Source organism: Hemicordylus capensis, chromosome 13 (genome assembly GCF_027244095.1).
Source record: "Hemicordylus capensis ecotype Gifberg chromosome 13, rHemCap1.1.pri, whole genome shotgun sequence".
Classification (NCBI taxonomy): domain Eukaryota; kingdom Metazoa; phylum Chordata; class Lepidosauria; order Squamata; family Cordylidae; genus Hemicordylus; species Hemicordylus capensis.
In genome coordinates this window covers 10076261-10099784 of record NC_069669.1, presented here as the reverse complement: position 1 = coordinate 10099784, position 23524 = coordinate 10076261, and the positions used below count along the sequence as shown (strand labels likewise).

General features: G+C 50.0%; 2 protein-coding genes across 4 annotated transcripts in view; one reads left to right on the top strand and one right to left on the bottom strand.

The window, feature by feature from the left end:
- RHBDL1 (rhomboid like 1) overlaps positions 1 to 8405 on the top strand; it is a 33942-nt gene extending 25537 nt beyond the window's left edge. For all 3 annotated transcript variants that reach the window (XM_053277141.1, XM_053277140.1, XM_053277139.1), the window contains 3 exons: positions 3122 to 3222; positions 4518 to 4578; positions 5510 to 8405. In XM_053277141.1, the coding sequence (XP_053133116.1) occupies positions 3122 to 3222; positions 4518 to 4578; positions 5510 to 5781 (434 nt within the window). In that variant the 3' untranslated portion in view covers positions 5782 to 8405. The remainder of the gene's footprint in view (positions 1 to 3121; positions 3223 to 4517; positions 4579 to 5509) is intronic.
- A 5270-nt stretch (positions 8406 to 13675) lies between these two features.
- Positions 13676 to 23509, bottom strand: LOC128336657 (uncharacterized). Its single transcript, XM_053276652.1, has 6 exons — positions 23336 to 23509; positions 22723 to 22899; positions 20861 to 20954; positions 19537 to 19696; positions 18547 to 18699; positions 13676 to 15816 (listed from the first exon to the last, which is right to left on the bottom strand). The coding sequence occupies exons 2-6, from the start codon at positions 22848 to 22850 to the stop codon at positions 15644 to 15646; spliced, it is 708 nt and encodes a 235-aa protein (XP_053132627.1). The 5' UTR covers positions 22851 to 22899; positions 23336 to 23509; the 3' UTR covers positions 13676 to 15643.
- Positions 23510 to 23524: the final 15 nt, after the last annotated feature.

The following is a 23524-nucleotide window of genomic DNA, read 5'->3' as shown; positions in this document are numbered from 1 at the left end:
CATGCTAGAAAGGTGAAAAAACACCCCCATAATATCCACCCTCCCCCACCCCACCCCAGTGTTGATGGAGAATCTGTTTTTTGAGCAACAAATCCTTCCTTTAGCGGAGTCAGTTCTCGAGTCCATCTACCTAGATAGTGGATCTAGAATCATTTGAATCTAGGTTTAATGTGGGTTACCGACATTCGCGTGGTTGTGAGAACCCAGTCCAAGGTGGTTTATGGCCCAAGATGAATCTGAGATTCTCGCCTTGGCCTAGGTTCACACAATCACATTAATGTCAGTAACCCACCTTAAACTTAGGTTTGAACGATTGTGTGATCCAAACCACTGTCTACACTGACAGTGTAGGTCTCCAGGGTTTCGGACTGCAGCCTTTCCTGTCCTTACCTGGAGATGTCAGGAATTGAACTTGGGACCTTGTGCGTGCAAAGCAGGCGATCTACCACTGAGCTGCAGATTCTTCTGGAGAGTCAGGAGAATCTCAGCCAGGCTCCTGGCCCAACTAGCTCCGTATTGTCTACACCAGGACTGCTCAACTCTGGCCCTCTGCCTGTCATTAGACTACAATTCCCATCATCCCCAGCCACAGCAGCCAGGGATGATGGGAGGTGTAGTTCAACAACAGCTGGGGAGCCTAGCCCACTCTAGAGAGAGAAGCAAGCCTTTTAGATCTTCTCAGGCCTCTTGAAAGTGCAGCATCTATCATAATGTTGGTTTGTGGGCAGCAAGCATGAATTTCCCCCTTTGCTAAGCAGGATACACCCTGGTTTGCATTTGAATGGGAGACTAAATGTGTGAGCACTGTAAAATATTCCTCTTTGGGGAGGGGGCTGCTCTGGGAAGAGCACCTGCCTGCTTGCAGGCAGAAGGTTCCCAGTTCCCTCCCTGGCAGCACCTCCGAGATAGGGCTGAGAGAGACTCCTGCCTGCAACCTTGGAGAAGCCGCTGCCAGTCTGTGCAGACGATACTGAGCTAGACGGACCAATGGTCTGACTCGGGAGAAGGCAGCTTCCTATGTGCCTATATATAAGGGGATAATGTCAAGTCATTTTATCTGGGTTCCATCCATTCTCTCTCCTTGGGAGGCCTGAGGTTTTCCAAAGCTGCTCGACCCACCGAGGCGAGATCTCTGGGGGCCCGCTCGCTCCCTGCTCCTCCTCATCAATCCCCCCTTTCTCTCCCTCCCTCCCGGCCAAGACATTCAGTTCTCCCTTCCTCCTCGCCACCCATCGACTCCGCTGGAAAGCTCAGCATGGCCCTGGAATCCCACGTGGTCCCGATTGGAGCTGCTTGGGGGATGGCAGCCTAAATGATGGCTCTTTGGAGACCCCTCGCTGGCTGTGGCGACCCCCCCAAGGCAATTAGAGCCGCTGCTGGAATTACCCACCCATCCCCGGCTTCAGAGAGGCGGGGAGAGCGAGGAGGTGGCGGGCGATTCCTCATCAGCTCTTTGTGGCCTCTCCCTTTGCAAGCTGCTGTCTCAGCGAAGCCTGCCTGGGAAGTGGAAAGAGAGGGAGAGAGAGCAAGGCAGTGAAAATCCACCGGTTTGCACCTGTTAATCTCTAGGGCGAATGTTCGGTGGCTTCCAAAAGCCTGTCTCCTCCAATTTTTCAGCCAAAGGGCCTACAGTACCTTCATCTTCGTTGTCAATGAGAGGAGAGCTGGTCTGGTAAAATTGCAGTCCTTTTTGAACAGAGCAAAGGGGTCAGAGTAACGACGACTCAGTTGTCGAGCCTTCTCCCCATGGCGTGTATTCCTACCAATGTTCGTTTCCATTCCTCTGACAACATCGCTAAAACTTTAGAGTGGTTTTTGTGTTTTCCGAGGCTTTTAAGACACCGTTGTGATTTGGAGTCTTGAAGCTGATGGCCATAAAAGCACGATAAGACACTGGAAACTGAAGTTCTTGCAATGCTGTTGCCTGTTTTCCAGCTCGAGAGTTGTAGACCTTGTCACAAATCACCAGGAGCCTTTGACTGTTGTGCTGTTAGCAGCACCACAACTGGTTCATGTACTAAATGAGCTTTGTTGTAAACCGCCCAGAGATGTGAGTTTGGGGCGGTATAAAAATATGTTAAATAAATTAAATAATGTGGGACTCACTTTTTGTTGTTTTTCGGGGTTGATTGGCTAGCATCCATTCCTCATGCTAAAATTGTGCAAGGATGTTGCACTATCTGAGTCTAGCGCCTGCATTCCAGCCTATTGTTGCCACTTGTGGCACACCTCATACGTTTTACAGGGAACCTCTGTACAAAGCACAGGGTGCCATTTCCAAAATCCCTCTGATTGGGAATGCCTCTTGAGATGAGAATGGGGCCGTTGATCACCAAGAGAGCATCTGCTTGGCATGGAGAAGATTCCAAGGCCACTCTTGGGAGTCTCCTAGGAACATAGGAAGCTGCCATATACAGAGTCAGACCTTTGGTCTATCTAGCTCAGTATTGTCTTCACAGACTGGCAGTGGCTTCTCCAAGGGTGCAGGCAGGAGTCTCTCTCAGCCCTATCTTGGTGATGCTGCCAAGGAAGGAACCTGGAACCTTCTGCTCTTCCAGGACTCACACTTCTAGTCTCCCATTCATATGCAACCAGGGCAGAACCTGCTTAGCTAAGGGAACAAGTCATGCTTGCTACCACCAGACCAGCTCTCCTCTCCAGGTAGGCCTGGGGAAATCCCTGTCAAAACCTGGGCTGCTGCTGCTGCCAACCAGTGAAGGCAATTCTGAACTAGATTGGCTGAGTGTTGAACTCTATAAAATGGTAGCTTCAGATGTCCTTTGGAGGATGAGGCTAGGATCCAAAGGTAGAGCTCCAGATTCAACCCCACACTTTTCCAGGTAGGGCTAGAAGAGACAACCCCTGTCTGAAATGCTGGAGAGAAATCGCCTATCATCTCTGACTATTGGCCACTGTGGCTGGGGATGATGGGAGCTGTAGTCCAAAACCAGCTGAAGTCGTGCAACCCTGTATTGCGTTCGTCTCCTGGCCCTGACATGGTGCTCCTCATGGTCTCAGAGGATCAGGTCCACACCACCTTACCGTCACAGTAGTGAGCATTGGACACCATTGGTTTAACATTCGCATCGTCTGCCTTTCCTTCTTCCCGTCTTTCCGGCAGGTTCCCTGACTGTCTCCATCACTGACATGAGGGCTCCTTTGGTCGGGGGCTCTGGCGGGGTCTATGCTCTCTGCTCCGCTCACCTGGCCAACGTTGTCATGGTAAGAGCTGTGGGAACCAGCAACGCACGTCTGGAAACCGAATGGGGAGGCGGGATCTGGCTCTCTCCCCTGGCTGGCCCAGAATTGCTTAGACATGGTGCTTCCAAGATCGTTTATGTTATGGTGGCTACTTTGTCTTTGGTTCCCACCCCCCACTCAATTTATATTTACTTTCTTACTTACTTATTTACTTACTTACTAGTTTTGTACACCGCCCCAAACTTACATCTCTGGGCCGTTTACAAAATAAAACAAATCAAAACAGGAATTACAACATGAAAACAATTTGAAGCACAATTCTCGTTCAACAGCGTGGGTGAATAAATGCGTCTTTGGAGACTTCTAAAAAGCTGCCAGAGATGGGGAGGCTCTGATTTCTGCAGGGAGTGCGTTCCAAAGTCTCAGGGCGGCAACAGAGAAGGCTCGTCCCTAAGTAGCCCCGAGACGAGCTGGTGGCAAATGCAGTCAGCCCTCTCCAGATTGTGGTGCAATTACCTCTGAACTTCGGGGCCCAAGTCTAGGGGCCTTCACACCCCCCTGAGGGCCCCCAGATCCTCTTCAGTCTGTCCTTGGTGGTGTGGTCACCAGAGGTACACCCAGGTAATTTTGGAGCCTGGAGCTAAAGGCCTTTGGAGGGGGCCCCCTCCCTAAAAAATAAAGCATCATCATGCTCTGCCAGGCAACCACACCGCCTTGGACAGACTAAAGAAGATTGGGGGGGGCAGGGGCTGTGGAGGTCCTGCACTTCAACCCCCAAATCCAGGGGCAAGAGTGCCACTGGTGGTCACCGTTGGCTCATGCCGACCCAGGCAGCCGAGGATGATTGTGACCTGTGCCAGGTGCTTAAGAGATAGAGGGCGGAGTGGGGAGAGAAATCTGTGGGATGGGAATATGTGGGGTGTTGAAATGGTTCTGCCAATGCAGATTTGCATAAATTGACCCGTTTTTATATTCTTGTGCGTTCAGTTGCTGTGTGTGCCTTCAAGAACCCACGTGTTAAAAATACTGTGTGTGTGTGTGTGTTTGTGTGCATGCGCGTGTGCGCATGGGCACACAGGGGAATGATGCTTAACTTGCAGCGGTGGGTGGGGAGGGCTCCAGCAAGCAGCGGGGGCGGGGCGGGGGGGTCTCCAAAGGCCTTTAGATCCAGGCTCCAAAAAAATGTTATTGCTTAATTTTGTTCTCTAGTGCATCTATTTTATTAGTGCTGTAAGTTGCTCTGAGCAGTAACGTACTGGAAGGGTGGGGTATAAATATTTTAAATCGGCCAATAATCCTTCTTCCTCTGTCTGCAGAACTGGGCTGGAATGCGTTGCCCCTACAAACTGCTTCGTATGGTCTTAGCACTGGTGTGTAGTAAGTACACTGTTTCTATTTCTTTTTACTACTACTGCTACTACTGCTAAATAAGTGTTTTCAATCCTTGTTCCGAGGGATGTGCGTGAAATTCACATGAATAGATTCGAATCCGAATCGAATCTGAATCGAATTTAAATAGATTCAGACGAATCTCCACTCGATTCAATGGCTTCAAGTTTGAATCGATTTGAATTTGATGTGAACTCAAATCGATTCGTGCAAATGGCGTGCACATCCCGACCTGTTCTAGAATGCCTTGGTCATGGTATCTCTGCACCACCAGCTAGTGCCTGCGTAGTTTCTTCTGCAAAATAGGCCATGCTTGCTGTGGAGTTTGCCCTGCTCCACGCATCACGGTGTGATTGTCGGTTTCCGGACCCACGAGTCGGTTTCCCAGGCTGGAGCAGCAAGTACAGAACCTCCAGGAAACATCCACCAACATTCCAGAAAGATGCTTGAGGATGTATTTGGTTGGAGCCTCGTGCATTTCAGCTGAAAAGGCCTTCTTCGGGAGCAACAATAAGATTTGGGCCACGCCACAGATTTGTATAAGGGGCATTATAACATTAGCACTTGTATTTTCAATCCCCTTCCTAATGATCCCTGGCGTGGAATTTGCCTTTTCCACAGCTGCCACCTTTGAGAATCTCACCAGCCAGGCATGAAGGTCCCCAGAAGTTCTTGGACTTCAACTCCCATAATCCCCAACCAAAGGTCATTGGGGCTGGGGATTGTGGAAGTTGAAGTCCAATCACGTCTGGGGACCCAATGTTGAGAATCCCTGCCTTAGACCATTTCCTGGGCTAAGGAAATGAGGAGTGGGAGAGGCAGGATATAAAGGTGAGAAATAAACAAAAGTGGTGAGTTGATGAGGACTAGAAACTTGAGACTCAAAGGATTTCTCTCTCTCCTTTTTCTCCTCCGGCAGTGAGTTCCGAGGTGGGCCGTGCCGTCTGGCTGCGCTTCTCCCCGCCCTTGCCCTCCTCGGGGCCCCAGCCCAGCTTCATGGCCCACCTGGCAGGGGCGATCGTGGGCATCAGCATGGGCCTAACCATCCTCCGCAGCTACGAGGAGAACCTGCAGGACCAGTGTGGCTGGTGGGTGGTGCTCCTCTCCTACGCCACCTTCTTGGTCTTTGCTGTCTTCTGGAACGTCTTTGCCTACGACTTGCTAGGGGCCCAGATCCCCCCTCCCCCCTAGCCTCCCACCCGGCCCCCAGTTCTCTCTGCAACACCCACCCTGGACGTGCCAAACGAGTCCCGGGGGAACGGGCCCGCCTGGCGCCCAAGCGCAGGCGCTCAGGGAGCACGTCCTGCGCGCCGCCCGCTCCGAACGATGTTCCAGCCGGATGCCAAAAAACGGAGCGTGCTCAGCGCCTGCGGGGAGGCAGGACGGCACAGGGACGCTCGGGGGCCCCAGGAACGGAGAAATAACGCCCCCCTCTCCCCCTCCGATTCCTCAAGCACCTTACCCCCTCCCACCTGCAGAATGGGTACTCAGCTCCGAAAAAGATCCCTTCCGCGCAAGCATGTCTGTGTGGTCCTTCCCTTAGGGCGTGGAGGTCCCCGGTTCTGGGGAGGGCGAGGGGTTTGTCCCTTCCCAATCCTCTCCTCCTCCTCCTTCTGAGACTTGTCGGGTTGTGCACAGCAGTTCCCAGGTGGCTTCCCATCCAAGACGGGTCCGTACCTGCTTCGCTTCCGTGTCCAAGCTGTGCCGGACGCCTTCCGATCCTCCTTCGGGGCTCTTGCACAAGCTCAGTGGCTGTGATGATTTTTTTTGCATTTCGACCCCTTGGTTCCTTGCTGCCCCAGCTTTTCTTCCAGTGGCCTTTGGGAGGTAGCTAGTAACAGTGCCGGGACTCCATCAGGACAGGTGTGTTTTGAATTCCCCCGAGGATGAATGTTGGGATCTCAAGGCATGCCGATGCCTTTTGGCCTAAACGTGCTTCTGCTGGATCCCTGATGTCGGTGAGGGCCTGGGTGGGACGGTTCTGGAGTGAAGGGGGACGTCCCACCCGGACTTAGCACCACGCTCACTGCTGAGTGCATTTGCTCATGCCCCACAAGACCAGATGCCAGCCTGAAGGTGGGTTTCTAGGGGGGCGGAAAGATCTCTGGAGGGCCAACAGAGTTGTAGGCATTTTCGACCCGGCCTCTTCCTCCTATCACCCGCCTCTTCGCCTTTCTGCAAACTTGGTCAGACTGACTGAGTATGGTGCGGGCCCAATTTTGAGGGACGTGTCTTGTTCGTAGAGCAACGTTGTCTTAGATCAGAGAGGGCCAACTTCTGGATTCCAACTTCTGGATTCCAACAGAGAGGACCAACTTCTGGGAGGCGTTTCTGGTCCCCAGGCAGTTCAATCTCTGCAGTGGGTAGGGAGAGGTATATGGTTGAAGTGTGCTTCGCTGTGCAAGTCAGTCTTCATATACAGGAAGCTGTCTTCTGTGCTGAGTCAGACCGCTGGTCTATCCAGCTCAGGATCGTCTGCTCTGACTGGCAGCCGCTCTCCGGGCATTCAGGCAGGAGTTTCCCTCATCCCTGCCTAGAGATGTTGGGGGTTGTATCTGGGAGCTTCTGCATGCAATGCAGAGGCTTTACCTCTGAGCTATGGCTCCATTAGGAACACAGCAAGCTGCTGGTTACTGAGTCAGACCATTGGTCATCTGGCTCAATATTGTCTGCACTGACCGGCAGTGGCTCTCCATGGTTTCAGACAAGGGTCTTTCCCGGAGGTGCTGCCAGGGATTGAACCGGGGACCTTCTTCAGGCAAAGCGGGGCTCTTCTGGTGCTAAGGGACAACCCCATCCCCAGTACAAGTAGCTTGGCTCTAAAATAGCACATGTACTATGTGTAGCCAAGGAATTCCATTGAACCCCTAACGAGAGACCTAGAGCATGGGCTCTCTCTTACAACAGTTGACCGTTTGGGTTTGCTTGTGCAGTGCCACCGTGGATTCGCTGTCCTGATTGAACTGTGGTCAGGGCCAGATAAAACTGCTTGCAGGGGTTGGATTCAGCCCTCTGGTTCTGGCTGGGGATGATAGGAGTTGTAGTCCAACAACATCTGGGGGCTCAAAATTGGGAACCCCTGGCTTAGATGTTTTCTGGGTTCTCTTGATAGGTCTCAAATGTGGGGTGCAGAAGGAAACGCACCTGGAGTTAGTCTCAAAGCAACATCAGCATTTTGGATTTTATTTTATTTTTAAACACGTTTGCTAAGGAATGAGGCCATTGTGGAGGGCAGATGTACGACTCTTCTTCTCAAGGCAAAACAGAGCCGGGTGAATTATCTGTAGCTTCTGCTAAGGGGAGCACCAGGGACAATAACAAATAATTTGGAAGGGATTATAGTTCAGCGAAAACCTGCAAGCACCTTATGGTCAGAGCTCTGATGCCACTGCCTTTCCCTGCGATATGGGGGTGTTCCCTAGGTGACGAACTCCACACTGGTTTCCAAACAGGCAGGTGCGCCCTGCCCCATAGAGCAAGGGAGTGTCAGTTTGGGAACCAGAAGGGGGCTCTTGATTTTGTTCTGCAGCATGGGGCTGACCAGTGCACATTCCTGCAGGCTGCAGCTGCTGTCCAGCATAGTCTGCCAGCACCTCAGGTCTAGCAATACCAGCCTGTCGACAGGCCCTGCATTCTCTCCTTCTGTGAGTTAAGCTCCGCCTGCCTTGGGAGAGACGAGGCCTGCAGTCGAACAGGCAGGGGCGAGCATGCCATCGTCAGAAGGGGAATGGGCTAGAAGCAAATGCACTACCCAGATCTGAAATCTGATTGGGGCGGGGAGAAGAGAAATATGAATAAAAATATTTTGCACACCATACAGCTGTCTGTTTTCTCTCCCTGCACTTTCCTCCCGGCCTGACCCAACCCAACCCAATCTAAGGACCTAATCAGGGATTCCCAACAGGAACCCACCTGCCTCCCCACTCTGGGAATCTTCTGCCTCCCCACTCTGCAGCTGCACTATTTGTTCCCCATCCAAGGATTGTTGGCTTAAAGCCGATGCGTCCTCAGCGATGTGTCTGCTGCAGAAGGGGAGGGAGGAGAGTGGAGACCCCCCTCCTCTGCTCCTGATTGGCTGGCTACGTGCTGAAGCTCAGCTCAGGTAAGGGAGTAAGCTCCTCCCACGGGCTGCCAGCCCATTGGCTAGCATGGGCTGTCCCTCCAGGGAGCCTGTGCAATCGGTACCGCCCCCCTCTGCCGGCTCCCAGACCAGATTCTGATAGGCTGGGAGCATGTGTGGGGGGATGGAGGTAAACCGTGGTTTGGTTGGACCCGCGGTTTGGTGGTCTGTCCGAAGGCAGCATCTCTCACTCAATCCCTACCGGGTACCTGAGCGGAAGGTTTTCGACAAAGGGTACCCTTGTTAGAAAAAGTTGGGAACCCTTGATTTAAGATCAAGGGTGGTTCTGGCTGTTCAAGGAACTCCCCAAAGGAGAGGATTCAGGGCTCCCAGCCCTCCATAATCTGTGGGGCTATCCCAACTCCCAAACTGAGGATCATAGCAGGAAGGTGGTATTTCTGGAGCAGTTCGGAGTCACGGCATTTGGATTCGGGAGAGTTTCCATTACAACCACAAGCACACCATCCCCACCAGCTGACAAGAACAGTGTTGTGCCTCGCAGGTGTGTGGTTGCGATCGTGTGTGTGGGAGGGAGGGCGGACTGCGTCTGTCTCTGTGTGTATGTGTGCGTTTTGCATGGGTGTGGGTGGATCCTTGCAAATAACAGGGTGTGCAGAGTGGGCTGCGGCCATCAGCTTGGCAGGTAATAATTCCGCTCCAGCAGATGCCTAAGATCTTGGGCCTCCGTCAGACAGCAAGCATCCTCCCACACCAACCACGGGAGGTGGGGAGGGAAGCCCTTCAGAGGCGCCCTCCTCTGAGGTCCTGTCCTCTCACCCAGGGCATTTAAGATCCTTTCCAGAGAAAGGGAACCCCACCACCACAACAGGAGCACGGCGAAGAGGATAGGAAACTGGACACAGCGAGACGTTTGATGACACCAGAGCGTGAGTCAGCATGATTGTAGTGACTACAGAACACTTGGACCCAAGGGACTTGAGTTCAAGTCCTGCTGCCGCCTCAGCATTTATTTATGAGAATGTGGTCTTCACTGTGAGCCCCATCACCCACTGAGATCATCCGGTGCAGTCCGTCTGCAGTTGCCACTAGTTCGTCCGGTGGCTACTCAGGGACAGGCCTTCAAAGGCAGGATGTCTCTGAGTCCCAGTTGCGGGAGAGTAACAGCAGGAGGGAGGGCATGCCCTCAACTCCGGTCTGTGGCTTCCAGCGGCATCTGGTGGGCCACGGTGAGAAACAGGATGCTGGACTAGATGGGCTTCCTTGGGCCTGATCCAGCAGGGCTGTTCTGATGTTCTTCTCTGTGGCTGCCCCGAGACTCTGGAAGTTGCACCCTGTCTCTGACAGCTTTTAAAGAGTCTTTAAAGACACATTTATTCACCTGAGCTTTTTAACGAGAATTGTGGTTTGAAATGGTTTTTAATGTTTTGATTTGTTGTATGTTGTAAACCGTCCAGAGGTGTCTGTTCGGGGTGGTATACAAATATAATTTAAGAATAACAAATTAATTAATCAGGACCCAGGGTTTTTGATGCCCGAGGCGACGTTTGATTTTGGTTCCCCTGCCTCGCCATTCGAGGAGTATACACACACACACTCTCTCTCTCTCTCTCTCTCTCTCTCTCTCTCCCACTGGGGATGAGCACGAATGGGCATTCCCAGAAAATTAGACATGCCAGTGGTTGTTCACAGCCTGGAGGGGTCCTATTCACCCACAGCTGCCTGGAACCTGGAGCCGGGTTTGGCTAGGAGGACCTTTGCTGGTTTCCCCCAACTCTCTCGAGTCTCGTGCCCGCTTGGAAAAGAGCCATTTTTCAATATGAGGTCACTAATGAGGTTGAATGGGAAAGACCGATGCCGCGGAGGAAAGGGGTGTCAGCATGTGATCTGAAGAACCCACAGAGGAACTGGGAGGCCCAATTATTCATGGTGAAAGTGGCAGCTGGGTCACTGTGACACTATTATGGGATGTGGACAGGAAAAGGCAAACCAATCGAAAGCGTCCAATGGGAGGGCGGAGACACACTTACAGAGCACGATTCACCAGGAACCGAGGAAGCGGCCTCCTACCGAGTCAGACCCTTGGTCCATCTAGCTCAGGATTGTCTACCCAGACTGGCAGTGGCTTCTCCAAGGTTGCAGGCAGGAATCTCTCTCAGCCCTATCTGGAGATGCTGCCAGGGAGGGAACTTGGAACCTGGGTGCTCTTCCCAGAGTGGCCCCATCCCCTAGGGGGGAATATCTGACATTGCTCACGTATGTAGTCTCCCATTCAAATGCAAAGCAGGACAGACCCTGCTTAGCAAAGGGAACAATTCATGTCTCCAGGGGAACATTTTCCATAGCCAGGTGCACAAAGAACGATGGGAACTTTCCCAGCATAGAGGGGAGCAACACCTGTTGGTTTTTCTACCTGTCGTGTGACTATGGAAGGCAAGAGAGCTTCCATCTGTCACAACGGGTAGAGAACCTGGGCTCTCCATCCGTTGTTGAACTACAAATCCCATCATTCCCAGCTATATTTTATTGTTGCTGGGGTTGATGGGAGTTGTAGTCCAGCAGCAGGTATGGATAAGCCTACAGCTGCAAACCTGCCCGGCCAAGGTGGATTGCCACCAATCCCTTTTTATAATGTGTACTTTAACTGCAAGTCACTTTGGGAGCTACCCTTGGTACTCCAGATGTCACTGCACTACAGCTCCCATATCCCAAAGGCCCTTGTGGCTGGGGGAATGATGGGAATTGTAGTCTAGTAGCATATGGGGACCCAGGTTTGAGAACTTCTGCCTGGTGGCAAAAGCCGCAATGAGAGGTCATTCCTGGTGCCCAGGCCAAAAGCAGCAAGAATATGTTTTTGATATCCTTGGGGTCCCTGAAATCTGCAGCAATGGAATCGGCATACATTATTTCTTCAACACGGCCTTGGCAGTGGTTTCTGAGGTATCTCTGCAAACATCACATCCATCACAGGCAGCACGTGGGATGGGGATGTAATGTCTCGGCATCAACTAATCCTCTACGTTCTTAACAAAGATTAGAAGTGAAGCCCAGGGGATTTTTCTCCCTATGTGTGGTTCAGCATTTCAGCATAATGAACTAATTGCCTGATGTGATCGAGAATAAATTACTCCGTGCTGCTCTCATCTCCCCTGCTGTTCGGCACTCTTCCGCGGAGATGATTTGGCGAGGGTCTCTTTCGCAGCGGCGAACCAGGCTGGTGCACAGACTGGAGACGGGCCCTCTTTCTTAAGCCCCGAAAGTGGTTCTGGAGAGGATTGGCGCGGTCTCTGAGCAGGCCTGGGAATGCCACTCCTCCCCCTGAAACAGTACTGCTCCTTCAGTGGGTCTACTCTGAACAGCCAGATCAGGGAAAGGAAGGTTAAGTGACGGCCTTTTAATATTAATCAGCGGGTTAAGCAAATCACAGGCATCACGTTAAATTGATTGATTGATTAAGTGCCGTCAAGGTGGTGTCGACTCTTCGCAACCACATCGATAGTTAGAGAGGAGAGCTGGTCTTGTGGGAGCAAGCATGACTTGTCCCCTTAGCTAAGCAGGGTCCACCCTGGTTGCATATGAAAGGGAGACTAGAAGTGTGAGCACTGTCAGAGATTCCCCTCAGGGGATGAAGTCTCTCTGGGAAGAGCATCTAGGCTCCAAGTTCCCTCCCTGACAGCATCTCCAAGATAGGGCTGAGAGAGAGACTCCTGCCTGCAACCTTGGAGGAGCCGCTGCCTGTCTGTGAAGACAAAACTGAGCTAGATAGATCAATGGTCTGACTCAGTATATGGCAGCTTCCTATGTTCCTATGTAGATTGTTGTTGTTGTTCTTAATTTGATTTCTATGCCGCCCTTCCAAAAATGGCTCAGGACAGTTTACACAGAAATAACAAATAAATAAGATGGATCTCTGTCCTCACAATCTAAAAGGAAACATAAGTTAGACACCAGCAACAGTCACTGGAGGTCCTGTGCTGGGGGTGGAGAGGGCCAGTTACTCTCCCCCTGTTAAATAAAGAGAATCACCATGTTAAAAGGTGCCTCTTTGCCAAGTTAGCAGGGGCCTTGTTAAACACCGCCGCTCAAAAGGTGGCCAGTCTGAGCTTTGGAAAACGGCGTCCCTGCGGAGATCCTGGAGGGGGGAAAGTACAAGGCCTGCTGGGGAGTGAAAGGGGTGCAATTCTGCCATATGAAAACTGCAGAAAAGAAAGCCTCATGTAACTTCCTGGGGAGAAAATCCCCCAGTCGTGGGGAAGGGAATGACAAGGAGAAGGGAGTCCATTTGGACTTTCCCTCTCTGGCATCAAACAGCATGGGGTTTGCCCTGATCCTGTCTTCAGGACACTCTAGGGAAACATTTCAGACTTGCACCCTCCACGTTTTTGCTCTGTGCTTGCTTTGCCTGGCTGGGAAGCTCGCCCTGCCGCTACAGTGAGCTCTGAAAAAGAAAAACCCACCCCGGCTTCAGAAAGAGCAGAAAATTGGGGAACGAGGACAAGGCAGGCGAGGGAAAATTACTGGAGCAGAAAACTCCAAGCAGCACAGAGCAAGCCAGAAGGCAAATCCTGGACTGCGGCAGCGAGAGTTTTCCAGACCTTGGCACGAGAAAAAGCCGGGCGCTGCTTTCTGTCCACGCAGAGATGTGAGATCCGAAGGGCTCCGTTGCCAGGGGCTTGGAAAATTCGAGCTGAACATCGCTGCCTCGAAGGCCCCGTCTTGGATTGGCTGGGGAGTCCCTGTCCTATTTTAAGCCCATTTATCTCCCCCTTTGACTTGACTGGCTTTTGCATCTGTAATTTTTGCACTTGTTGGGAGGGGAAATCCAATCAAACGAATGCTGGATCCAAAAAGTCATTTCTATCGGGGGCATCCCAAACAATCAGAGAACCCTTGCCATAGCCCCATTGCCGCCAAGGAACCCTGCACGAACCTGTATCTTGCAGAGGATTCTGGGAAGAGACCAGTCTGCTTGCACAGGGTACCAGCCCAGCTTGTTGGGTCTCACCGTAACCTTGTATATATTATTTATTTATTTGCATTTCTAGCCCGCCCTATACCCAACGATCACAGGGCGGGTTACAATAAAACCAATCTAAAACATAATTAAAATGGAGAAGGCCCTACAGAACTGCCCCACGCTCCCCTTAACAACAGCCCTATTCACACGTTACGCTGGAGGCACATACAAGGATTTGTCCACACGACCGTTAGGGGGTGGGTTGGAGAGCAGGTGAGCTGCTCCTGCCCCATAGGAGCATGCAGGGATGTCCATTTGGGTCTGAGAACCCAGCAAACCAGACAATCCCAGCTGGTGGTGTGTCTGTGGCTGCAAACCCCACCCCTCCATGGAAGGTCCTCCAAGCGTCCACAGGCCTTCCCAGCACTTCACCTCTCTTTCAGCACTAACGGGAGAACCCAAGGAGCCTTCTGCATTCAAGCAGGCAGGCGCTCTTCCGAGAGAGGCCCCCTCCCCACAGAGAACATCTTCCAGTGCTCACACATGTAGCCTCCCATTCAAATGCAAACCAAGGCAGACCCTGCTGAGCAAAGGGGGCAATTCATGCTTGCTACAAGACCTGCTCTCCTAGGGTATTATTTTTGAGATTCATACAAAGGTATCTCATGACTCTGAAGACACCATAGTAACGTTTTCACAGATCAGTCCGCACAACATAAGAGCGAACTGTACTACAAACGTAAATTAGCAGACAAGATGTGCCCTCTAGTGGTACAGTTGTCCCTTCCCAACCGCGGGTTTGCCAATCGTGGATTTGAGTACCCGCGATTGACAAACTGGCACCCCCTTCGCCAACCACGACTTGAGTATTCGTGGCTGGTGCCATTAAAAAAGAAAAAGAAAAGAAAAGGTTGGCCATTTGAGGGGCCGATTTCTGGAGTCCCAGGGTCAATCTGAGGGTTAGGGGTCATTTACGGGGGGTCAGGGGGCTATTTCAGTGACTTTTTAAAAGGCACTGAAGACACATTTATTCACCCAGGCTTTTAATGAGATTTATAGTTTTAAATTTTTTCTGTTGGTTTTAAATGATTTTAATGCTCATGATTTTAATGTTTTAATTAAATGTTTCAGGGGGAGTGTAACCCACCCAGAACAGGCAGATCTAAATCATCTCTTGGGTCCTGGCTCCCCACAGTCAGTACCTCCGTCTTGTAACTAAACCATCTTAGTTACATGGCTGGATGAGGATTTGAACTCAGGTCTCCCCAGTCCTACTCCAACACGACTCCACACAAATGTCCCTCAACCTGGGCATACCGCCAGTTTCGGAATCCAGCCGGGAGAACAACTTGGGGGCAGGTGAGACTTTCTAGAGAGAGCTGGCAGGCTGGGGAAAGGTGCACAGTTCCTGCAGTTCCTCCCATCCACTGACTCTCCCCTTAGGTGTGAGTTTGGGAAGGGACCTTAGAGGTCTTCTTCTGACCAACTCCTGCTCAGTGCTGGAATCTGATGCACCACCCTTGGCAAATGCCCTCTACACCCACATGCACCCCCCTGCACAAGACAACTTTTGCATGTTCTGCACCCTGCATTTATTGCGACGTCATTGCCGTTGCATTGTTTGATCCAGGCGTCCTGGCTCCCTGGAACATCCAGCCGTGCAAACTCCCCCTATTAACCCCTTAGATCAGGGGTTCACAAGGCCGCTGGGGCTGATGGGAGCTGTAGTCCGACAACAGACAGGGACCGAAGGTTGAGAACCCCTGGCTGAGATGAAAGAGAATGGGTGGGTGTCTGTCTAGTCCATCTTCAGACTTGGTATCTGTGTTAGAGGGATTCCCAGATGCTGTTCACTACAACTCCCAGCATCCTCAGCTGCAATGGCCTTCGGCTGCGGATTATGGGAGTTGTAGTCATCAACAACATCTGGGAATCCCTGTGAGAGGGAACACTGCTTGGTATGCAGAAGGATGGAGGCTAACCCCAAGGCCACATTCACAGCATATCTGGGACCTGCTTCATCTTCTCCTCTGTTTCTTCCTGGGCTGTGTGTCTGCGGCCCCGTTGCTGATGACCTTTTCGTCCTCTGCGTAAAGCGTTTTCAACAAAGGCAGATTAAGCTTTTCGGCAACAGCCCAGGCCCAGAGACACTTCTCCACACAGTGAGGAGTCCATGTTTTCTCCGGATCAGCTACAAAATGTATAAAATGGGAAATCATTAGGGCGGGGGGTGCTTCTGGCGTCTGGACTAGCGAATAGGAAATTCAAGTTCCCTCCCTGGCAGCATCTCCAAGACAGGGCTGAGAGAGATTCCTGCCTGCAGCCTTGGAGAAGCCGCTGCCAGTCTGTGCAGAGTGAGTCAGACCATTGGTCTATCTATTTCAGTATTGTCTTCACAGACTGGCAGCGGCTTCTCCAAGGTTGCAGGCAGGAATCTCTCTCAGCCCTAGCTTGGAGATGCTGCCAGGGAAGGAACTTGGAACCTTCTGCTCTTCCCAGAGCGGCTCCATCCCCTGAGGGGAATATGACTACATGAGAGCAGTGTCAGATATTCCCCTTAGGGGATGGGGCCGCTCTGGGAAGAACACCTGCCTGCTTGCATGCCGAAGGTTCCTAGTTCCTTCCCTGGCAGCATCTCCAAGACAGAGCTGGGAGAGACTCCTGCCTGCAACCTTGGAGAGACGCTGCCAGTCTGTTTATTATTTGCTTGTTTATTTAGCACATTTATATACCACCTCCTATGCAAATCTCTGAGCGGTTTACAATCTAAAGCACAATTAAACCACGAACACAATTCAAACAATTTACAATACCGATAATACCACTAAATCTTTAGAACTATTTCAAAACTTGCCGCTTACTAGTTTTAAAACTAGTTTAAAACTCTAAAGTTTAAAAACTTCACAGTCCGGAAAACTAGATGGACCAAGGGTCTGATTGGTAGCTTGCTAGGCTCCCTCCCAGCTTGCTTCTTCCTCGCACCTGATCCAGAACTTCGGTAGGACGCTTGGGCGACTCTGTTGAGGGTTGTGAAATGAGCCCTGCCAAAGTTCTCTTCTAGGTCCTGAGATGCTTGGACCAGGAGAGCTGGTCTTGTGGTAGCAAGCATAACTGGTCCCTTTAGCTAAGCAGGGTCTGCCCTGGTTGCATATGAATGGGAGACTAGATGTGTGAGCCCTGTCAGATATTCCCATCAGGGGATGGAGCTGCTCTGGGAAGAGAAAAAGCTCCCATGTTCCCTCCCTGGCAGCACCTCCAAGATAGGGCTGAGAGAAATTCCTGCCTGCAACCTTGGAGAAGCCGCTGCCAGTCTGTGAAGACAATACTGAGCTAGACAGACCAATGGTCTGACTCAGTATATGGCAGCAGCCTATGTTCCTATGCTGTGTTTGCGCCGTGAACCCTCGGATGCCGAGAGTACAAGACACTTAAGATGAAAACCTCTGCAACAATGAGACCTTGAATAGAAAGACGGGAAATGGAAAAGGAAGTTTCTCAGCACTGCTGTCAGAAACCTGTTTGGCCTGAAGCCTTCTAGTCTGGCGGAACATCTGTTGCAGATGGTTTCGGGCCATCTGGCTGCCGGTCTCCAAGCTTCGGTCGGCTTTTCCTTGCCTCCCCTTGAAGTTCCTCCCCGCTTGAACTTCATCGTTAATTCTTTACCACATCATCTCTGGGTTCTTAAAACATTGATTTCTGTTGCCAGGCTGGTCTCCGGGATTTCCCAAAGAGACCACATCACTTCTGGTTTGAAAGAACGATACTGCCTACCAACAGGTTTGACAAAATATAAAGTGCTGGTTATTACTTATAAAGCCATGAACATAGGGGTTATCTCAAACCCGGGCCCCCAAACATTGCTGGACTACAACTCCCATCACCCCCAGCCAGCTGGGGATGATGGGAGTTGTAGTCCAGCAACATCTGGGGGCCCAGGTTTGAGAGAATCCCTGTGTTAGCAGCTTGGGTCCAGGGTATTTAAGAGAGTGCCTTTTCCATTATGAAGCCTGCCACCTATTAATATCAGCAAAGGAGGTTCGTCTGGTGATAAGAGGTAAGCCTTTCCTATGGTCACCCTGGCGTTGTGGAGCGCACATCCTGATGAATTCAGAGCTGTTCCGTCCCCAGTGGCGTCTAGGAAACGACTGTTCAGCCAGGCCTTTTGTTGATTTTGAATTGATTTATCATTCTCAATTGGGCCTCCTCTCTTTGGGCCTTTTCCGTAGTCGCTCCTGGGCTATGGAATGCGCTCGTGGTTTAACTATCCACTCCCAGCACAGTGTCCCAGCATGGCCCTCTCCACCCCCAGCACAGGACCTCCAGTGCCTGTTGCTGGTGTCTATCTTGTTTCTTTTTAGATTGTGATCCCTTTGGGGGCAGGGATCCATCTTATTTATTGGTTATTTCTCTATGTCAACTGCTTTGAAAACCTTTGTTGAAAAGCGGTATATAAATGTCTGTTGTTGTTGTTAACATCTTTGCCAGCCTTCAAAAGAGCCCTTAAGACACTTTTTTTTTAAAAGCCAGACTTTTAAGTAATCTCTGAATATTTTAAAATTTTTAATTGCTGTTTTTTAATTGTTTTATTTTGTTGTTCTTGCATTTTGGGAACCACCTCAAGCCTTAGGAGTCAGGTGGGATAGAAATGAAATGAAATGAAACAAATTGAACTGAATTTTAAGCTGCATTTTCAAGGTTTGCTTTTTAAAAATTGGGTTGTGTTTTCTAACCGTGAACTGCCTTGAGACCACTGTTAAAGGAGGTATATAAAGGTGTCAAACAAATAAAACAAATCATTTGCCCAAGGTACATGTTTTGACGGGCCCCACAAACAGTGAAGTTGGTGGTCTTGTGTACAGCGCCTTTGCATGCTGTGAATAGTCAGCCAGAGGTACCCTGTGTGGGTCTTTTTCTGCCTTACCTTCGCTCAGCTTCTGGGCACAACCTCTGATCCTATCCAAGTAGAGCAGGTAGTGCTTGAGGGTGTACTGAATCGGGCTGAGGCCGGGGATGGAGCCGACTGCTTCATCTGCCATAAATGCTGCCACTTCGGGGGCTCCTGCGGCCAGAATAGCTGCCGTGACCAAAGCAGGGAGATGTGCTTAGTAAGCAGAGATATGGGGCTGTACTGAGTCAGACCACTACGCCATCCAGCCCATCCCTGCCTGCTTTAACCAGCAGGATCTCTCTGTGGTCTCTGGTATCCTAGCTCTGCCATCTATTTTATAGATGTATAAAATCCACGTTTATACATTTTAAGAGGCACTCTTTTAAGACAGGGCTTCTCTAGCTGTGGTGCTCCAGCTGTTGTTGAACTACAACTCCCATCATCCCCAGGTACAATTTATGGTGGCTGGGGATGGTGGGAGTTGTAGTTCAGCAACATCTGGAGCACCACAGGATGGGGGACCCTGTTTTAAGATATAATCTTCCCCAAACGGCTACCAGAATCCAAAAAGCACACTACAACTTTACTCATTGTATTTAACTTGGGTGCTGGAGAAGACTTTTGAGGGGACCATGGACAGCTAGGAAAAGAAACCAATGGATCCTAGAACAAATCAGTCCAGAATTTTCACTCGAGGCACAAATGACCAGGCTCAGACTATCATACTTGGGACACATTATGCGAAGACCCAGCTCCCTTGAGAAGTCCATCATGCTGGGAAAAGTGGAAGGAAAGAGAAAAAGAGGATGACCAGCAGCAAGGTAGATGGACTCGATCACGACAGCAATGAAGGCACCACTGAGAGACCTTCAAGGCCAAGTTGAAGACAGATCATCCTGGAGAGAGTCTATCTATGTGGTCGCTAAGAGTCGACACCGAATTGATGGCACTTAATCAATCAATCAATCAATCAATCAATCAATCAATTGCTTCCTTTTGTAGCTTGAATTGTGCATTTCATACCTGAGGCTGTGGCTGGTCCCACAGCCTTGAGCTTGCTCAGTTCAGTGATAGCAGCTGCTGTATCTGGGAGAAGCTGGAAGGATCTTTTGGTACACACTTCCACTGTCTCACTGGAGTTCGTGGCCACCAATTGTTGCAAACGTGGGCGAAACTTGCCTCTCTGGAGGGAGAAAGCACAGTGGTCATTCCCAGCTGTGACTACACCACGGATGTACACCAGCTTAACAACTGTTTCTTCTCCAGAATATATCTGCATTACAAGCCTTTGCAGGTCTTCTCTCATCGGAGGAAGAATGGAAATCTCTAGCCAAATATCCTCAGTGACCCTTACCAAAACTAAACTCCCAGAATTGTCATGGGACAAAGTAATGCAGTATAAAACCAATGCAAGCTTGGTGTAGATAAACTCTGAAGGAAACGTAGTCCTGGAAGAGTCCTGCAGGTCTTTGATAAAGAAATCTCAAGCCCCTCAGAAGACTACAATTCCCAGGATTGGCAGGGGAAGCGATGCCAAGGTTGTGCAGGAGAAAACCATTTCTTAAAAAAAGCATAGATAGACCCTCAAAAAAATATAGTCCTGGGAGAATCATGCAGATCGTTGATTAAAAAAATAAATCTCAAGCCCCTCAGAAGACTACAGTGCCCAGGACTGGCTGGGCAAGCTATGTCAAGGTTGTGTGATATAAAACTGATGCAAAAGCATGGATTTTGTAGTGCAGATAAACCCTCAAGGATGGCATTGTTCTGGGAGAGTCCTGGAGGTCTGTTAAAGAATTTTCAGGCCCCTGAGAAGACTATAATTCCCAGGATGACAGTTCAGACACTTTAAATCTGGGTTAAAGGATGAAAATTGGCACATGCATGTATTTATTTTAGGTTAAATACTGGGATCCCATTTTTCCAACCAAAAAGTGCCCCAAATGGCTATCTACATTTAAAAATATGGCAATAAAACGAGAAATCCGTAAAATACATTAAAACAAAAAAACACCATACAAACAACAAGGGGCAAGAAAATGCAGAAGTAAAAACACTTTAAAACCAGGCAGGTTAATATGGGAATTCAACACACGTATGTAGTGAGTTTGAGAAACACTACAGCTGTAGTGTATATTTTTATAAGGATGTTTTTGAACAGCTCTGAAAAACAAACAAAACACTCCAATTCATCATGCAAGACAGATCTTGAATATCCCCATTTGACAGGTACTTGCTGAGTGAGAATTCGAACCCATGACGCCCATGGTTGCAGCTTCAAGCAGGTTGCAGCCTGCTCATTGGTCCAAGCAACCACACGGACATTGACTCTATCAGAAATACTTACAGCAAGCTTCCATTCCATCAGTTTCACCAGTTCCTCTCGAGTCAAATATTTCTCCTTCCGTCCGGTTACAGACCCTGGAAGTTCCTCCTGATACCTACGAATGGTGAAGGAAAAGAAATTTTAAAATTGTATGGAACCTCCATGCTTAGGGGCAGTATAGCTCAAAATACCAAGTGCCAAGGACAAACAATTAGAGAAGGCTTTGCTTGGGAGTTTCTCGGAGGCATCTGGTTGGCTGCTGTTGATAAGAGAATGTTGGATTTTGCACTAACCCAACAAGGCAATTATTATTATTTTTTTTGTTTTCCTAAAGCATACGTCAAAACAGGGGCCCCCCCCCAATTATGCTGCCACATTTACAGGCACTGAATTGGGGGGATTTTTGGGGGGAGGCCTTTGAGTAAACCCACTGGTGACCCTGGCAGTGACATGTCTCCTGGTGGCTATCATTTCTTTTAAACCCAGAAGCCCCCTCACTGATGCCACATCCCATAGCATTGTGGGTGAGGGGACGTCTGGGTAAAAAAAACAACATGGTTGCTGCCAGCTGCATCGAATAAATGGTGGCGGTGCAAAGAAGCCGTGGCAAAGAAAGAAAGGCAGCAGTGGCAAAGAAAGGTGAACTAAGGGGATTCCTGGGGAACTTTTGCTCCCTAAAATTTCAAGCCAAATGGTTCTGCTGAGAGAACTGAACGCTCTTGCTGCGGGAACTGCATCTGGCAGTGGAAGGACTCTACACCAGGGCTGCTCGACTTTGGCCCTCCAGCTGTTTTTTATGGACTACAACTCCCATCATCCTCAGCAACAGCAGCCCATGGTCAGGGATGATGGGAGTTGCAGTCCAACATCTGCAGAAAGGCTGGTGTTGTGCAGCCCTGCTCTACATGGTGGAAGCTCATCTGGATGGAAACTCAACTGAAACTGACAGAGCTCTCAAACAGGGAAGGGCCCAGGGAGACCATACATTGCATACTTGTTAGGTGCAAATATGTGGTGGTTAGAGTTCTGGACTAGGACCAGGGAGACCCGGGTTCAAATCCCCATTCAGCCATGAGACTTGCTGGGTGACTCTGGGCCAGTCACTTCTCTCTCAGCCAGCAGATTGCCTTGAGTTCCAAAATAACATTTCATTTAATGATTTAAAATATTTATACCCTGACCCTCCAGGGCAATCCAGGGTGCTTGCAAAATGAGTAAAACAAGTAAAACGTGTTTTGTATTTTCTATTGTAATGTGTTTGTCTTGTTTTATGCGTTTTTATTGGATTTTTCTTTTTTACTGTTGTGTTGTGGTGAGCTGCCCAGAGAGTAATTTGTAATGGGGTGGCTAACAAATAAAGTTTAATAATAATAATAAACTATACAAAAACAATATAAAATTATTAACACTAATAATAGAGATTAACCTAAAGGGAGAACCTGTTAAAGGCAAATTTAAAAGTTACAAGTAAGAAAGTTAATAATGGAAGAAAGTTGGGATATATAGTAATAAATAAGAATAAGGAAAAGCGTCCATGTTAAAAAGGAGTCATCTTAAGAAGCTGCATTTCTGCTCCTAATTCAAGGGGCCCATTCACACATTCTGTTCAACACTTGTACGAGTGTACAGTGTGCACAGGTACAGATCTGTGCACAGGTACAGTCATTTACAAGTTATGCAGAACGCAGGTACAGAAGTACACATCCTATCTGTACCCTGCATTTGAAGGGCCTGAATTCAGGTTCACTTCTAAAATGAACCCAGATACAGTCATTCACACAAACACACGTATGAGTGTACAAGCATCTGTACACTCGTACAGCATGATGTCTGAATCGGGTGCTGCACCAGAAGCGTTAAGTGCCAACCGCTGGGATGTTTACCATCTATCCAAGGCGATGAGATTTTTCTGCTTCATTCCTTTAGCTGTGATTGCGTCCCCGTAAACATTCAACACCGCTCTCCAGCACGCTGGATCCGGACACTCGTAAAGTCCTCTTTTGAGCGACATGATTTAAAGTGTTCAAAGTCTTATGCAGGAAACTGAGCAGATGGCATGTCTGGGGGTGGGAGAGAGAGAGAGGGCAAGAGGCATTATGGGGGCAGGAATGACAAGACAGCGGCATATCTACTCCCAGCTGCCAGTCTGTGCAGAGTGAGTCAGACCATTGGTCCATCTAGCTCAGTATTGTCTACCCAGACTGGCAGCGGCTTCTCCCAGGTGGCAGGCAGGAGTCTTTCTCAGCCCTCTCTTGGAGATGCTGCCAGGGAGGGAACTTGGGACCTAGATGCTCTTCCCAGAGTGGCTCCATCCCCTACTAAGGGGAACCTCTTAGAGTGCTCACACTTCTGGTCTCTCCCATCCAAATGCAAACCAGGGCAGACCCTGCTTAGCTAAGGGGACAAGGCAGGCTTGCTAGCACAACCACAGCAGGCCCAGCTCTCCTCCCACTCTCCGGGCGGGAGTGAGTCAGCCACCCCTTTGGAGCAACCCACCCCCGGGGATCGGGTCCTCCTCCTCCTGCTGCTGGGGCGAAGAAGCCTCCCGTGCACAGACGAGCCTTCCTCCTCCTCCTCCTTCTCGGAGCCGCGGGGATCGGGACCTTCTCCTTCCTCTTCCTCCTCCTCCTCCTCCTCCAGACTCCGGCTCAGCGCGGCAGCAGTTCGGACGCCGCTTCCTCCGCC

Coding starts and splice junctions, on each gene's coding strand:
- LOC128336657 (XM_053276652.1), bottom strand. CDS start 22,850: ATGTCGCTCAAAAGAGGACTTTACGAGTGTCCGGATCCAGCGTGCTGG. Junction 20,955..22,722: donor CTCATCGCCTTGGATAGATG/GTAAACATCCCA, acceptor CACCATTCGTAG/GTATCAGGAGGAACTTCCAG. Junction 15,817..18,546: donor TGCCCAGAAGCTGAGCGAAG/GTAAGGCAGAAA, acceptor TACATTTTGTAG/CTGATCCGGAGAAAACATGG.